Source organism: Mustela lutreola, chromosome 5 (assembly GCF_030435805.1).
Source record: "Mustela lutreola isolate mMusLut2 chromosome 5, mMusLut2.pri, whole genome shotgun sequence".
NCBI lineage: Eukaryota > Metazoa > Chordata > Mammalia > Carnivora > Mustelidae > Mustela > Mustela lutreola.
This window is the reverse complement of record NC_081294.1, coordinates 98,820,425-98,835,885: the sequence shown is the minus strand read 5'-3', so window position 1 is coordinate 98,835,885 and position 15,461 is coordinate 98,820,425. Positions and strand designations below refer to the sequence as shown.

The following is a 15,461-nucleotide window of genomic DNA, read 5'->3' as shown; positions in this document are numbered from 1 at the left end:
GTTCCACTATCTCTGCCATAGAAATAACCAGATCATAGGGGTTTGATACCAAAACTAGTTATGAATGAATTGATTGGGTAGTTATGACTGCTTAGCAGGAATTTATTTAAGGAGTAGGAGAAAGTAGCAACATACAAAACAATCTGTGTTGCATAGGAAAGTTGCTTTGAATGGCTGACTCTAGATATAAACTGAACATAAGTATTCATTAGAGTAGAAAATACTAGTGGAGGGGTTAATTGCTGAAAACTTTATTTCCTGCAGGACTTGATCTCTAACTAAAATCTACTTTTGGGACCTTAAGCTCAACTTTAGTGGTTTTATCATTTCATCTTGTAATTTTAGAGGCCACTTTGCAAGGTGTACTGCCCCCATAATAATTTTTATGGACTGCCCAAACTGGATAAAATGATGTTCAGCTGGTAGGGGAGTGGAGGATAGTGGAAAAGAGCTGAATCAACTGTGGGCTGAATAATTGCTTGTTTTTCCTTGTTTTTCACTTATTTGTATCACTGCCCATTTTTCTGGTGTATTAGAAATGTGTAAATGACTGACATTTTAATGAGTGGATTAAGTGTATTATTCCACAGAGTCATTACACTTAAGAGCCAGAAGGAGTTTCAGGAGGTCTGGGTCCAGTCCACAGTTCTAGTGTATCTTATTTGGCTCATATTGTATGTTTGTAAAAATAGTAGCTACTTTGCTAGATCATTATGAACAGCTTTGCATCTATTGTCTCACATGGTTCTTCATGCATTTCTGTTAACTGAAGAGCCCCTGTGGCCATGTGAGTTCATGATCCAGATAATCTTACCTCTTCATTTTAGTTACAGGAATTTAAATCCTGAAGGATCAAGTGACTTTCCAAAGTCACACAGCTAGTTCAGGGCAGTTCCAAAACTGTTTTACAGTTCGAGTATTTTTCTCTGAATTCTGCTTCTAAATTTAGAAAAGATGTTATTTGGGGAGTTGGGTGTCTCAGTCAGCTGAGTATCTGATTCTTAATTTCAGCTAAGGTCATGATCTCAGGGTCATGAGATCAAGCCCTGTGTTGGGCTCCACACTCAGCTGGGAGTCTGCTTGAGATTCTCTCTCTCCCCTTGTCCCTCTGCCCACACCCCTGTCCCTACTTTTGCGTGCATGTGCTCACATGTTCTGTCTCAAATAAATAACATCTTTTCTTAAAAGGTGTTATTTATTTTTTCAGTATGTTAGAGACCTTTGTCAAACTGCAGGGATGCCTTTTTATTTCCCTTTTTTTTTTTTTTTTTACATTTATTTGAGGGACACCTGGGTGGCTCAGTTGGTTAATTGTCTGCCTTCAGCTCAGGTCGTGATCCCAGGACTCTGGCATTGAGTCCCACATCAGTCTCCTTGCTCAGCAGGGAGCCTGCTTCTTCCTCTGTCAGCTGCTTCCTCTGCTTGTGCTCCTTCCTCTCTCTCTCTCTCTCTCTGACAAATAAATAAAATACTGAAAAAATAACCTTAAAAATAAAGATTTTATTTATTTGAGAGAGGGAGAAGCAGACTCCCCCCGCCCCGAGCATCGGGACTTGATCCCAGGAACCTGAGATCATGACCTGAGCCAAAATGAAGAGTCGGTTGCTTAACTGACTAAGCCACCCAGGTGCCCCCAGAGATGCTTTGTAAAGATGTCCTACAAATAAAATAATTGAGGAGCATTGGTGGAATAATAAGTGTGAAGAGTCTAGTTTAGGTCCTGTTACAGACCAAATCTTTTCATCTCAATAAACACCAAGATTTTTCATCAGTAGAGGAATGAATGATATGACAGTCTCATATCACTCAGTACAGGGCTTGGTAAAAATAGTAACTTCTCAATAAATAGTTCAGAGTACAGAGTGGCTTTTGAAGGTCCCTACCAGCACTAAATTATAGATTCTGTAATTGTATATCAGCTTTCTTCCTTCCCCTATCCCCAGTTTACTTGGCCTAGATGGTTTTCAGAGTCTCCTTAAGACACTTGAGGTATCTTAAGTTTCATGGTTTAGAACTTGTTAGGGGCGTTCTTTGAACCCATGTATTCTGTCTTCTGTCCTCATACTTGTGGTTTCCCTCTCCCTTCAGGTTATCTTTTCCTGAACTTACTATACTGCAAAAAGATCCTTGGATCTTTTTGATGGGAAGGAAACAGGAGGCAGAGGAAGTAAGGAGTAGGTGGCTTTTCAGAATGACCACATTATTCCACATCTCTCCCATCTCTAGTCTCCTCCAACTTTCTACAAAAAGAGGTAACATTTTTTCCTGGCCTCATCTGTTTATAGGCAAGATGAATTTCAAAACTGGAAATGGATTACTGTTTCATTATAAACAATACTCATGTTTTCAACATACATTATTGGGATTTATACATTCTGAGCAGGCCTAGCCACTGTCGCCAAATCATCAGACACCTGCTGTTATAGGACACAAAAGGATAGAAAAGTTCTCTCCTACCTTATAAGAGATTAAAAGCAATATAGGGAAGTCCGCGGAGTTACAGAAATAAAAACTAGCTATGAACTTGGGTTTATAACTGCAGTAAATCCAACATTACCTTTTGATATAAACAGAATCTTAGGGAATTTAACTTTTCCATGTATTAGAGAATCAGAATGTTTAAACACAGAGGTGCTTTTTTTCTTCATTAAAAAGAAAATCTGGTTCTTAAGAAACCCAGATTAGTGCTGAGCTTCTCTTCCCTCAGAAATATCCCTGAAGAAATCCATTACCTCACACAAAAACACAACATCAGCTGTTCAACATCAGCTTTATTCTTCCAGGCTTTTCTGCTGGTGTGCTTCATCCCCTGGGCCAGGGGCCTTTGCCTGCTCGTTTCTTTTGTGGCAGACTTAATCCTGACAACTTTACTAAGCCAAGAATACTTTAGAAATTCTTATTTTTATGCCTTTGTTTTTCTCCCATTTTGCTTCTCACCTTCCCCTTCCTCAGAACTATTCATATGTACACCCTGCCAGTGACTAATAAATATATGTGATTTTCCTGTCTTAGTCATTGTATTATTCATGATTTTGCAGAAGTTTTTCTTAAGTTCCTAGCCAAGCTATAGAAGACATCAGGCAATATTTGCATCTTTTTAAAACTGGCTCATTTATTGCTCATAGATTTCCTCCCGAAAACCAAAAATATTTCCCTTATCTCTGCCTAAACCAAGCCAGTTCCCACAACTTTATGTTCTTTTATAAATAGGACTGGTCCCAAGATCCAGTTTTCCTCAACTTCCTGTTCCTTCCTAAAAAACTTCCTCTTCCTCCCCTTAGCCTCACCTTGCCCACCAGTGATGGTGTCTCAGGAGTGAAGCTAACCTGTATGTCCAGCTGTAAAGTAGCTGAGGAGCCCCACCAGGTGCTTCTGGGTGCAGTTTCACTAGCAGGTGAATTGTTGGCCACAAAGACAGCCATTTTCTGCTTGTAGGACCATCGCAAGCAAGGAAGCACCCAGCAATCACTGTAAATATATTTTCTTGTCCCATTCTCCCACAAATAATCCTCCTGTCATCCATATGCATCACCTTTTGGAGGCTAATAAAAATGGCGTTCCAGGTTTCAGACAAAGAACACTTGGTCTCATTCTGGTTGGCTCCTTACCTTTAAATACCTTAAGAGAAAGAACAGCAGAACATAGCCAGTCTGTAAGTGTTCTTTCTGCATCAGAAAGGGGGAGATGTCATTTTTAAGATTGGAGTTCAAGGAAAATTGAGTTAGACCAATAGGATAAGAATATAGATCACGTGGCACAGGGTAGCTATTTGGTATGTACGTCATGAATAAAAAATATGTTTCCTAGATTGAGAAAGGCCGATCTGGCAAAACAATAACCAGGACAGAGAGAAGGGAAAGAGATAAGAATTTGGGGCCATAATTATCTTGTCATTGCTTTTTTCCTATTCCATGAGAGGACATGGAAAATGGAGTACTTCTCCTACTTTCTGACATGTCATACCACTGTGTTTCCAGGTGAAATGCTAATGACCTCATTTTTAAGCCCCGAGTCTGACAAATTTAGACTTTGACTTTGATACCTAACGAGTCCCTCTGTTATCCATCTTCACTTCAAAAAATGTGTTATTATACTGCATTTATTTAGCACTTCACATTTGCAAAATTCTATGTCTGTGTTATTCTCTACCAAAAATCCACTTACTTATCACCCTTTTTAGAATGGCAAACAAGGATACCAGAAGGTCTTATGCAAACTGGGTTTTAATTTTTTCAAATTCTTTTTGGAAATTGGCAGGATATGAATTATAAACTGACTGATAGAAATTGTAGTTTTATTACCATATTTGCTTTCCTCTCATAAATTAATCACTGTGGGGTTAGAAAAAGACTTGAGAAGATTGTCTATATAAAATTGGCTTAAATTGACCAGTAAACCATAGAGAGGTTAACGACAAAGGAGACATTAAGGAGTTTGTAGGGGTAACAGAACTGTTCTTCCATATTGATTGTAGTGGTAATTGCACAACTGGGTTTGTCAAAACTTACAGATCCATACATTGAAAAGTATAAATTTTACTGCTTGTACATCCTGTTCCTGTAAGCCTGTCCTTCTCAAAAGTGAAGTATTAGAACTTTAAAAAAAATCTTTTTTATCTGCTTCATGAAGGAGATAATGAATTCTCTGGCAGTGGTTGAGCCCAAACTGGTTGGCCATTTGAGGGAGGAGCATTTCAGACCAGATTATTGTTCCTGGTGCTTCTCTTAGTGTACACTTGGAACATGTTTGCTGAAAGTTAAAATTAACTGAAGTTCCTTTGTAAAGATTAAGACTCTGGGATCTCAATCAGGGAAGAGATTTAAAATCTACAGTACTGTGTCTTTATTATCAGTTCCTATATTAGACCCTACCCCCTTTTTAAACAGTTGGCAAAAATATAATAGTCATTAGAAAATTATCAAAACTTGATTTTCTTTATGGGTTTGGGGCTGCAATTAATAATTGATGAAAGCAGAATTTCCAGAAGTTTGCAAAAGAAACTAATTATCCTTTTAGAATGAGAAAGTCATTAGCAGTGATTGAATCAGATTCTGGCTTAAATAGTCACAGGACACCCTTTTACCCTTTGGTTCTAGTTCAGGGAAGTGCTCAGACCTTTTAATAATTACATACTTTGCTTCACTGATAAGAGTCCCAGTCCACACGACAGGCTTTGAAGCCAGCTGTATTTTCTTCTTGGCACTCTTTCTTTCCTCTCTTCGCCCTGGCCCCTCACTCGCCTCCATTTGTGCCCGCCCAGCCCAGAAGCTGAGGTTTCCATCTGGAAAGCCTGTTGCCACAGGATACAGAATTCACTAGGGAGGAGGGGAAACTGCATGTGTATGTTTAAGGCTGGTGGCTCTCATAATCAGATAAACGTTGTGGAAAGCTTGCTCATTCATATGGAAGAGCCAGTGCTGCAGCGAAATGGTGGAGCCGCTGAGCTCCAGGCTCTGGCATCTGTGCATCAGCCCTGCCCAGTCGGAAGCACATTTACTTGCTGTACTGAAGAGCTGATGAACATCGTCGCTTTTGCCTTCAGCAGTAACCTTTAGATGAACCCTGTGGAGAAAAGGCTGTTTTCCCCCTTTATTTTTTTTTTTTCAATGAAATGATGAAATTGATTACAGATAGGATATACCATGTGACTTTTTCACACAGTAAAGTACCATTTGTGTAATCACAGTAAGTCTCTGGTGTTTTGCTTTTCACTCTTGGCTTCTTTAATATAACCTCTCTTCCCTTATAAACAAAAATCTCTGGGGTATCAAAGACTTCTGCCTCCAGTCAGTTTTGCAGCCTGTGATTCTCTGCTTCCTTCCTGGTGGCATTAATCTTGAATGAGCCATGGTGTAGGCGAATGCCCTGAGCAGTCCTGAATATAGCCTGATTTTGAGGAGAGGAAGCTTCCCAGTTCCTGCCATGTGATTGTCTATGATTTGGCTTCTTAGGCCAGTTATGTCTTCACCTGGAACGCCACTTAGCACTGTGGACAGAGTGTCCTTGGCCTTGGGATATCAACTTTGAGAACTAGAGGTAGAGGTTGAGAGTGCACGTCTTCATTCTGTCCTTCTTTTTCCCAGGAAATACTCATGTCCTTACTCCAGGAAATACTCTCATGTCCTTAGAATTGTTGTAAGTTTACTTATATTTTTTAAGCTGGAAACTCCAAATATCCATGGCCTCCATGAGCACAGGCATTGTTGGGGAGATCTGAGTTGCATTTGTTTATCTTTTCCACACTCACACGGTTTGCCTAGCTTGGCAGCCTGCTGGCCTGGACAATAATAAAGCTTCTGTCGAGGTGAGCAAACAGCTGATGGCACAGGGCACAGAGGGGACTCCGACAGTGGCCGCCTGTAATCTGCCAGGCTGGTGGTCAGAGCAGGCAAGAACAAAAGCCAGTCTGTTTGCAGGCAAATTGGAAAATCAATGTGTTAGTTGTGTTCTCGTGTCTTTGCCTTTCTCCTGGCTGAACGGGAGAATGCTCCTCCAGCAGTGCATAGAATCGTTCCAGACAAGTACCCTTTCCAGAGACTTACCTGCATATCACATTACCACTGGCAATTCTGAGCAGGGCCCATGTTTATCTGTTTGAACTGCTTAAAAGTCATTGATAGAGAAGTCCTCAAATTCACTATCCAGAGTGGGGTGGACCCTACTGTCTCAATGGCTTGAGTTGTTTATGTTCTAGACAGCTAGATAACACACATATGTTTGTGTCCTAATTTCTTTTTTAACACCGATAAGGACTTAGAAAGGAGTTCGTGTGCTGCCTGCTTGGGAAGTGTAGGAGCTGCAGTTTGGGGAGCATATTTCATAAAATCGGTGTAAGTAATTCCCTCGTATTCCCAAGTTGATTTAATATGCTCACGTAGTTGAACATGTCCTAGACATGTTTGTGTTTCTGGATTCCTAGGTCTTAGAGAGCAGAGATCATACCAAGTAGCCCTGTTCCAGGATGAGGGAGACAGTGAACATAACTAAAGACCCCTGAGGGTCAGTTGACAAATCTCTCAAAGACCGCTGTTCTGAGATCCTTGTGTAAAGTCTTGAGTAACTTTCTCTCTAGGCTTCTAAGAAATCCAAGTGTGAGAAGACAAGATCTTTGAGAAGATAAAATTGTTCTGTTCTTCATACTTCCAGAGTATGAACATTAGCCTCAGACCATTAACAACGACTTTAAACAAATTTTAATTTGAACTCTGAAGGTCTAAACCTAGGTCCTATTAATCTTTGTTTTCTTTAAAGTGTAAATAAAAAGGGTGTTTGGTTGGATTTGGTCATGGTGCTCTCGTTTTAAAGTCTATCAGAAAGAAATGTCACAAGTTCTGTAGTCACTGGAGACATCCTAAGGCAGAAGATTAGATTTTTAAAATAAGGTTTAGGTTTAAAATAATCTTGGGTAGAGAAGGTAATTGGCATTTCTAATTCCATTTGTTTTTAAAGAAAAAATGGATGGAACTTAACCGTCACTGCTACCCAGGACATTTCCCAGCAGCTAACAATGCCCTGTGTCTCCTTCGCACTTACTGTGTTCTACCTCATAGTGTTGTGAACTATGTCTGTGTACTTCGTGTTTGTAATAAAATTAGAAATGCCCCAAACAGGAAATTTACAGTTCTTTGTATATGTCTTAGATGTTAGCAAAAGGATCAGCACATAATAGCATTTTATACATTTGTTGACCAAAGCTCTTTTTTTATTTGCTGAAAACCTGTGGGCCACCAACTGTGTCAGGCACTGAGGAGTCACTGCTGAACCATGGCCCTCCTTGCCCAGCAAGGGCTTACAGGCCAGCAAGCAGCATCACCCTCATTTAGGCAGTACACCTGGTAATTCTCTTGAATTCTCTCTTTAAAAATTAAAATTTTAAAAATTAAAATAATTGGCCATTACACTTTAAATCTTAGATGTTTCAGATTAGTAAGGAGAGGAACTCAAATAGCTCAACTATTGACTTTAAAATGTGAGGGAAAGCACGAACTACTAACAGATATATTTTGTTTCATTTCTATGCAGAAGATCTCCTTAGATCTAGTATCTTGGGCACCTATACAGTGACTTACTCTGGCTAGGTCATTTTCATCCAGAACATAATTTGACATATTTCTCTCTTTCTGTCCTTTTTATAAAAAGTCGTATCGCTTTTTAAATTTCTTTCAGTAAGCTCTACCCCCAACATGGAGCTCATGGGGGTCAAATATAGGACCCCAAGATCAAGAGTCACATGCTGCACTGACTGAGCCAGTCAGGTGTCCCATCTCTCTTTCTGCTTTTTAAGGGTTAATTCTGTAAAGAAAGAGTGAGAAATAATTTCCAGTAAGATGTAAGATATTTTGAAGTCTAAAGAGGGTTACATGACTCTGTATCCATAAAACATCTTCAGATCTTGTTTTTGCCAAATTTCTCACCAAAGCACTAATAAATATCCTAAATTAAATACTACTTCACACTTCCTCTCTTTTTCTCAGCTTTTACTTTGGCAGAGAACCTGTTCAGCAGGAGACTATCCCCATAGCAGATGGCAGGAAATAGCAGGTGGCAGATTGAATAACCAGCTTCTAAAAAACACTGGTATTAGCCGCATCCTCAACTCAAATATGGCACAAAATCCTTTGCTCCAAGTTTTTGTCTTACCTCTTTTATTTAAGAAAACAGTTTCATTTTTATAGAGTCTGGAGATTAATGTGCTTCCTGAACAATTAAAGAAATTATGGGAACCTCCCCTGAATGATACGACATTTGATGATGTGTCCCAATCACAACAGATAAACAGAAAAAGGAAGACAAAGCTCTTTAACCACCCCCCTCACAGCAGCATCTCGTCTCTCCCTCAGTCTGTGGCAGGGACCTGCAGACAAAAGGAGTCACCCCAGCCCTGGGTACCACCAGTGTGTGCACAATTTGAGGCAAGAGCAGTGCTCAGAATACCTTTCTGGGTTCCATTCCTTTGTAGGTACCATTGCCACACACACCTCAGCTTGGGCTACTTCGGCTTTTTAAAGCCATGTGGGCAGCTACAGGAAACAAAAGGACATGGGCAAACTGATGGGCTAGAATGGAGCTTCGAAGAGGGCAGTGGGAGGGCGTGGATCCTGGATGACCTAGATGTTTAATTGTGCTTCGTTTTTATTTTTTTCTGCTTTTTTTTTTTGTTTTTCTTTTAGTTCAGTTAAGAGTGTCCTGATCTCTCTGAAGTGCCATTAGAAATATTAATATAACTCAAAGCTGATATCCCTCTAGAGTTGCTGTGGTATTCCTTTCTCCATTTGTGCTTCATCTGTTTCAAACTTCAAAAGTGTCCGCTTCAGCCTCACATCTCTGTTCTAATGAAAGGCGTATTTGTGTAATGCCATGGTTTGTGTTTTACCCAGATCATTTTTTTTATAAATCTTGTATTTTAAAACAAGATGTTGCATCAAGAAGTGTTAAGTAAGGAATACAGCATTTAGGGTGTTTTGTTATTATTCTGCCTCCTCTTTCCCATTTCATACTTTACAGTTAAGAGGTTTTATTGACTGTTTTTATTGACTGTTGACCTTTACAATTTTTGGTAACACTGACTGCACATTGGTAAATATCTACAAGAAGGACCTGATTGAGGATGCATTTTGGCATTGACATTTCAGAGTTAACCCCAGTTTTCTCTCTTATGCTTTATTTAGATTTCGACACAGCCCCAACTGCTGGTACCTGAGAGATTGGACTATCCACACCTGGATTAGACAGTGTCTAAAATACGGTGCACAAGACAAAGCCTTATATACCCTTGTAAATAAGGTGAGTGTTTTCCTGGTAATTGCAGCTTGTTTTCCTGAGTTTAGATGTTAATACCTATTATAGTATAGCAAAGACTAAGACAATAAATAACTTCGGATATCTATTTGCTCCCAGATATCCTTTTTTGAATGGAATTGACTATAAGTTAATCAATGGTCAAATATAAAAATTCCCTAGCTGCTGTTTTTCCACACCTAGTGACTGGAAAATGACAACTAAAAGCAAAAGGAAGTTTAGTCACAAGAATTTTGCACTGGTGGTTCATTCTTGATCCCTAAAGTATGGATTTCTTGCCTGGTTCCCTTTGTTGATGTTTAGGGACAAAGACATGACCGTTTTGCTGGAATGTGATCTCCAGCGTATTCAGACTATCTTACACAGTTTTTAAAGACAGATATTTCTTAGGTTACTCAAAACACATCTGCTGAATTCCTTGATTCCTTTCCTCGAGCCCCAGAGTCCCCTATGATTAGGGTTTTTCCGAATGTTACATTCCACCCAGGGTGAGTCTTCATTATCTTTATAGTATGAAATAAAGTACAAAATAAGCAAAAATTGTGAATGTTATTTTTGTAAGTCTCAAGCTATAACCCTATTTGACTCAAAGGGATTTTAACAATATTTTTGTGCGAACATATTATCTTTATAGTGCCACTGAACATTGTATGTTAGAACTCAAAAGGATACCATAATTTATTTTTTTCTGTGAATTGGGCCCAATTTAGCTTAACATACATTGCAGACAGTTTGTGTGTGTGTGTGTGTGTGTGTGTGTGTGTGTGTGTGTGAGAGAAATTGCATTGGGTGTAGCAATGTCTATAAAAATGAACATATCCTTTCCTTGCCCTCAGGAAGCTAATAATTGAATAATGCAGATAAATATGTTTACTGCAAAATTTAATATTAAGCCCCAGAGGAAAGAATGGATCAAATCCTATTCTCATTAGTTCAGAGTTTAATGACACAGATTATATTCACGGAATATTTCTTTGAAAACAAAACAGAAAGTGTCTAGAAAGGCATAAAAGCTTATCTGATTTTCTGCTGTTCCTAGTCTTTTGGTGGAAAGAACACTGGACAAGAATCAGAAGACCCAGGCTATAATCTCATAAGTTCTACCAGTTGCCTATAATTTCAAGCAAATAATTTTACCCATCTAGGTCTTAGTTTTTTCAACTCTAAGTCAAGTGAGTTGTACTAATCAGTGATTTCCAACCCTGGCTCTGCATTAGAATCACACAAGACTCTTTAAAATTTTAGAGTTGCTTTTCTCTACCCCCAAGATTCTCATTTAATTAACCTTTATAGAGCATAGGCTTTTGGCATTTTTTTAATGGATTAAAAACAAACAAAAAAAATTTTAATATGCTTTATTTTTGTTTTCTTTTCAAGATTTTATTTACTTATTTGAGAGAGAGAGAGACACAGCAAGAGAGGGAACACAAGCAGGGTGAGTCAGAGAAGGAGAAGCAAGCTTCCCTCTGAGCAGAGAGCTCGATGTCGGGCTCCGATCTCAGGACCCCCGGGATCATGACCTGAGCCAAAGGCGGACGCCCAACAACTAAGCCACCCAGGCGCCCCAGAACAAAAATTTTTCAAATAAACTTTATTTTTTTAGAGCAGTTTTAGGTTCATAACAAAATTGAGCTGAAGATACAGAAATTTCCTGTATGCTCCTGCTCCACACATGTGCAGCCTCCCCCATTATCAACACTGCCCCCCAACCAGAGTGATCTGTCTGTTACAATTGATGAAGCTATATTGTCACATCACCCAAATCCATAGTTTACATTAGGGTTCATTCTTGGTGGTGTACATTCTGTGGGCCTGGACAAATGTGAAATGTCATGTATATATTATTGTATCATACAGTTGTTTCACTGCCCCTAAAATACTTTGTGCTCTGTCCTCTTCATCCCTCACCATATCTTTTTAAAGCTCTCCCGCTGATTCTCATTTGCAACCAGGGCTGAGAATCAATGAGTGGTTGATTTTTTTTTTTTTTTAAAGATTTATTTATTTATTTATTTGACAGAGAAAGATCGCAAGTAGGCAGAGAGGCAGGCAGAGAGAGAGAGAGAGAAGCAGGCTCCCCAGTGAGCAAAGAGCCTGATGTGGGGCTCGATCCCGGGACCTGAGACCATGACCGGAGCTGAAGACAGCAGCCCAACCTACTGAGCCACCCAGGTGCCCCACTGAGTGGTTGATTTTTAAGGCTCCTTCCAGCTTTAATGTTTTATCATTCTAAAATATTTTGTTTTTGCCCTGCCCCTGGGGATTAGTGCTGATTTGGATGACAGCTTTGAGAAATATAGAAACTGCCCATGAGCCACAATCTTTAAAACAATGGCTTCTAAACCCTTTTTCCATTTCAGCACATCTAAGGCATCCCGTACCACCTAATGTAATAGGAACTCAATTCATCAGTGATTCGTAATTGGGGTGTTAGGACTGTCAGACTCTCCCCGAGGGTGTGTTATCAATTGAAAAAAATTCCTCGGGTGTTTCTGGTGGCTGGTGGAGGAAGAATGGGGCAGGGTGGGGGGTGGTAGTTAATCCTACTCAAGTAAGAATTTAAAACAAAAATATAATCACAGTCTAGGTAGATCATTACTAGATTGTGCATGAAAATGACATAGAAGGGTCACTAAAACGTCAGGTTTATGTGCCCTGTTCCCAGAGATTCTGATCCTTTAAGTCTAAGGTTTAGCAATCTGCATTTTTTTCCTTTTTTTAAAAGAGTTTATTTTAGAGAGAGAGGGAGAGAGCGACCAGAAGGACAGAGGAGGTGGGAGAGAGAAAGGGAGAGAATTCCAAGCAGATTCCATACTGAGCATGGAGCCTAACTTGGGGCACAATCTCACATCCTTGAGATCCTGACCTCAGCCAAAACTAAGAGTTAAACACTTCAATATCTGAGCCACCCAGGTGCCCCAGAAATCTACTTTTTAAAAAATACTCCTAGAGAATTCTGAGGCAGTGCTAAAGGGTCCACACGTTGGGAAACATGGATTCTCAAATACTTAGCTGCTCATGAACAGGAACTCAGTAATATTTTGTTGGAATATTTCTAAATTCTTTAAAAGACAGTCTAAGGGGCAAGAAAAAACAAATGCTGGTGGTGTGATTGTGGCAAAAAGAGAAGCCTTGGACGCCTGGATGGCTCAGTGGGTTAAACTCTCTGCCTTTGGCTCAGGTCATGATCCCAAGGGTCCTGGGATCGAGCCCCACATTGGGCTCTCTGTTCACAGGGAGCCTGCTTCTCCCTCTCTCTCTGCCTATCTGTCAAATAAATAAATAAATAATCAAAAAAAAAAAAAGAGAGAGAGAGAGAGAAGCCTTGTGTACTGTTGATGGAAATGCTCATTGGTACAGCCACTATGGAAAACAGTATGGAGATTCCTCAGGAAATAAAAAGGAGAACTTCCATATGATCCAGAAATCCCACTTCTGGTATATATCCAAAGGAAATGAAAATAGGGTATCAAAGAGATATATGTACCCCTGTGTTCACTGCAGAGTTATTCACAATAACCAACCCTGGAAGCAACCCAAGTGTCCATTGATAGATGATGGATAAAGAAAATGTGGTATATATGTATGCAGTGGAATATTATCCAGGTCTTGTCATTTGTGACAACATGAATGAACTTTAAGGTCATTATGCTAAGTGACATAAATTAGAAAAATACAGATACCCTATGATCTCACATGTGGAATAAAAAAAAAAAAAAGCCAAATTCAGGTTGCCTGGGTGGCTCAGTCAGTTAAGTGTCTGTCTTCAGCTCAGGTCATGATCTCAAGGTCCTGGGGTCAAGCACCGCATCAGGCTTCTGCTCCCAGGGAGACTGTGTTTCCCTCTTCTCCCTGCTAGTGCTCTTTCTCACTATCTCTCTTTCTCAGATAAAAAAATAAAATCATCATGTTGTACCCCTTAAACTTACATGACGTTGTTTGTCAATTTATAATCAATAAAGTTGGAGAAAAAATAAAGACCAGAACATAATGTGTTAATGTGTACTTTCTCATGAGAGTCCATTTTTGCATTGACATACTTACCTTATAAAAAGAATTGCTAAATCAGTGGAGTATCAGGAGTGGGGGAGCTTATTATTTTTTGTTTATTTTTTTGTTTTTTGTTTTTTGTTTTTTCATTTTCAGGGTTTTTTTTTTTTGTTAGCCTTGATAAGATACTACAGTTGAGCTTTATTTTTCACATATCAGTTGTCTTGTGTCATACACCCACTCACAATTTTCTTACCCCGACCAAGTTGCAATTACCAAACCTCACGAGTCACATCTTCTATTTCACTGTCACAGATGCTGTAAAATGATAGGCAAGTATCTTAAAGCTAATGGTGGCAAGTTTTGTCATGAATAATGCATAGGCATATATTATGAACTGAGCGAAAGTGGATATTTTTCTCTTATTTTCCTTTTATTTTCATTACCATTCCAGGTCCAGTATGGAATTTTTCCAGATAACTTTACATTCAATTTACTGATGGATTATTTCATAAAGAAAGAAAATTACAAAGGTAAGAAACCAAACCTGGGTCCTTTTATAATGGGGCTTCATCTCCTAAAGGGAAGTAAGTATGGGCAAATTCGCTTATTTTGTTTCATAATGACGTCTCTTTGGATCACTCTTTCTATTAGAAATAGATGCATAGTTGATTTACCATACCATTTGCCCAGATACGACAATCGTATCCAGGTTTTTTTCCACTCAGCTTCTCAAGTTTTTTTGTTCCTGCCTCCTTGTGCAAAGGACAGAGAATTTAGTTAAGCAATAAAACTGCTTGAGCAGCCATGGCTAGTTAAGATTGTAGTAATGCGATTATTAGCTTGACTCTTTTTAAAAAAAATACCATTTGCTAACTTTGTTTAGTTTAAGACACAGTTGTTATTCCGTGTGAAATATAAGACTAGAAAATCACTTGATTTTCTGGGAAGAGTAGTATTGTTGCTATGAAGAAAAGTCCTTTTACCTCCCCAGTCTCTTGTTTGCTCATCTATAAAATTGGTGGGTAATCTCTGAGGTCTCTTTACCCCCCAAATTTCTTGAGCCTATGCAGTTAATTTGAAGTGACTCTTCACTTCGACTACAATAAGGGAGTCCAAGGAAAGATGGAGATTGCAGTAGACTGTACAGAGGAGTCAGGGGGCCCAATGTCCAGCCAGTGTCCATGGGTTAGGGAATCATATGACAACATGCTTCTACTTGGGGGCTGTGCCAATAGGGAGGGAAAGAGGAGCCTTGCTATTGTGTAAAGACACACCTGGCTTTCCCTTTCCCCCATATTATCCTCAGGCTTGGTACTGAGGAGCTACAATGGAACTCTTTTACTAGCTATGTTAGTACTGTGTTACCCATAGGGGAGCTATGTTAGTAGTCAGTACCTCAGGAAGGTGGATATAGACTGGTGGGCATTTATGCATTTATAACATCTGAGATTCCTGCCATCGGGTTCCATCCCCTTGTCCCTGCACACCAGCACCAGTGGCCTTTCCCACTGCATCCATACTCAGTGCTTAGGCTAGGGACAGGGCATTCCTTCCATGAGTGTGGCCACCTCTCCCCTTTGTCTACTCGGAATATCTGCTTTATTGTCTCTCAAAAGACTTGCAGTTGTTGATGCCAAAGAATATGTGCAGTATATTATTTTTTGAAATGT

General features: G+C 39.5%; 1 protein-coding gene across 3 annotated transcripts in view; it reads left to right on the top strand.

The window, feature by feature from the left end:
* The window catches only part of MRPS27 (mitochondrial ribosomal protein S27), an 86,301-nt gene that overhangs the window by 57,433 nt on the left and 13,407 nt on the right, over positions 1 to 15,461 (top strand). For all 3 annotated transcript variants that reach the window (XM_059175201.1, XM_059175200.1, XM_059175203.1), the window contains 2 exons: positions 9,669 to 9,783; positions 14,243 to 14,321. In XM_059175201.1, the coding sequence (XP_059031184.1) occupies positions 9,669 to 9,783; positions 14,243 to 14,321 (194 nt within the window). The remainder of the gene's footprint in view (positions 1 to 9,668; positions 9,784 to 14,242; positions 14,322 to 15,461) is intronic.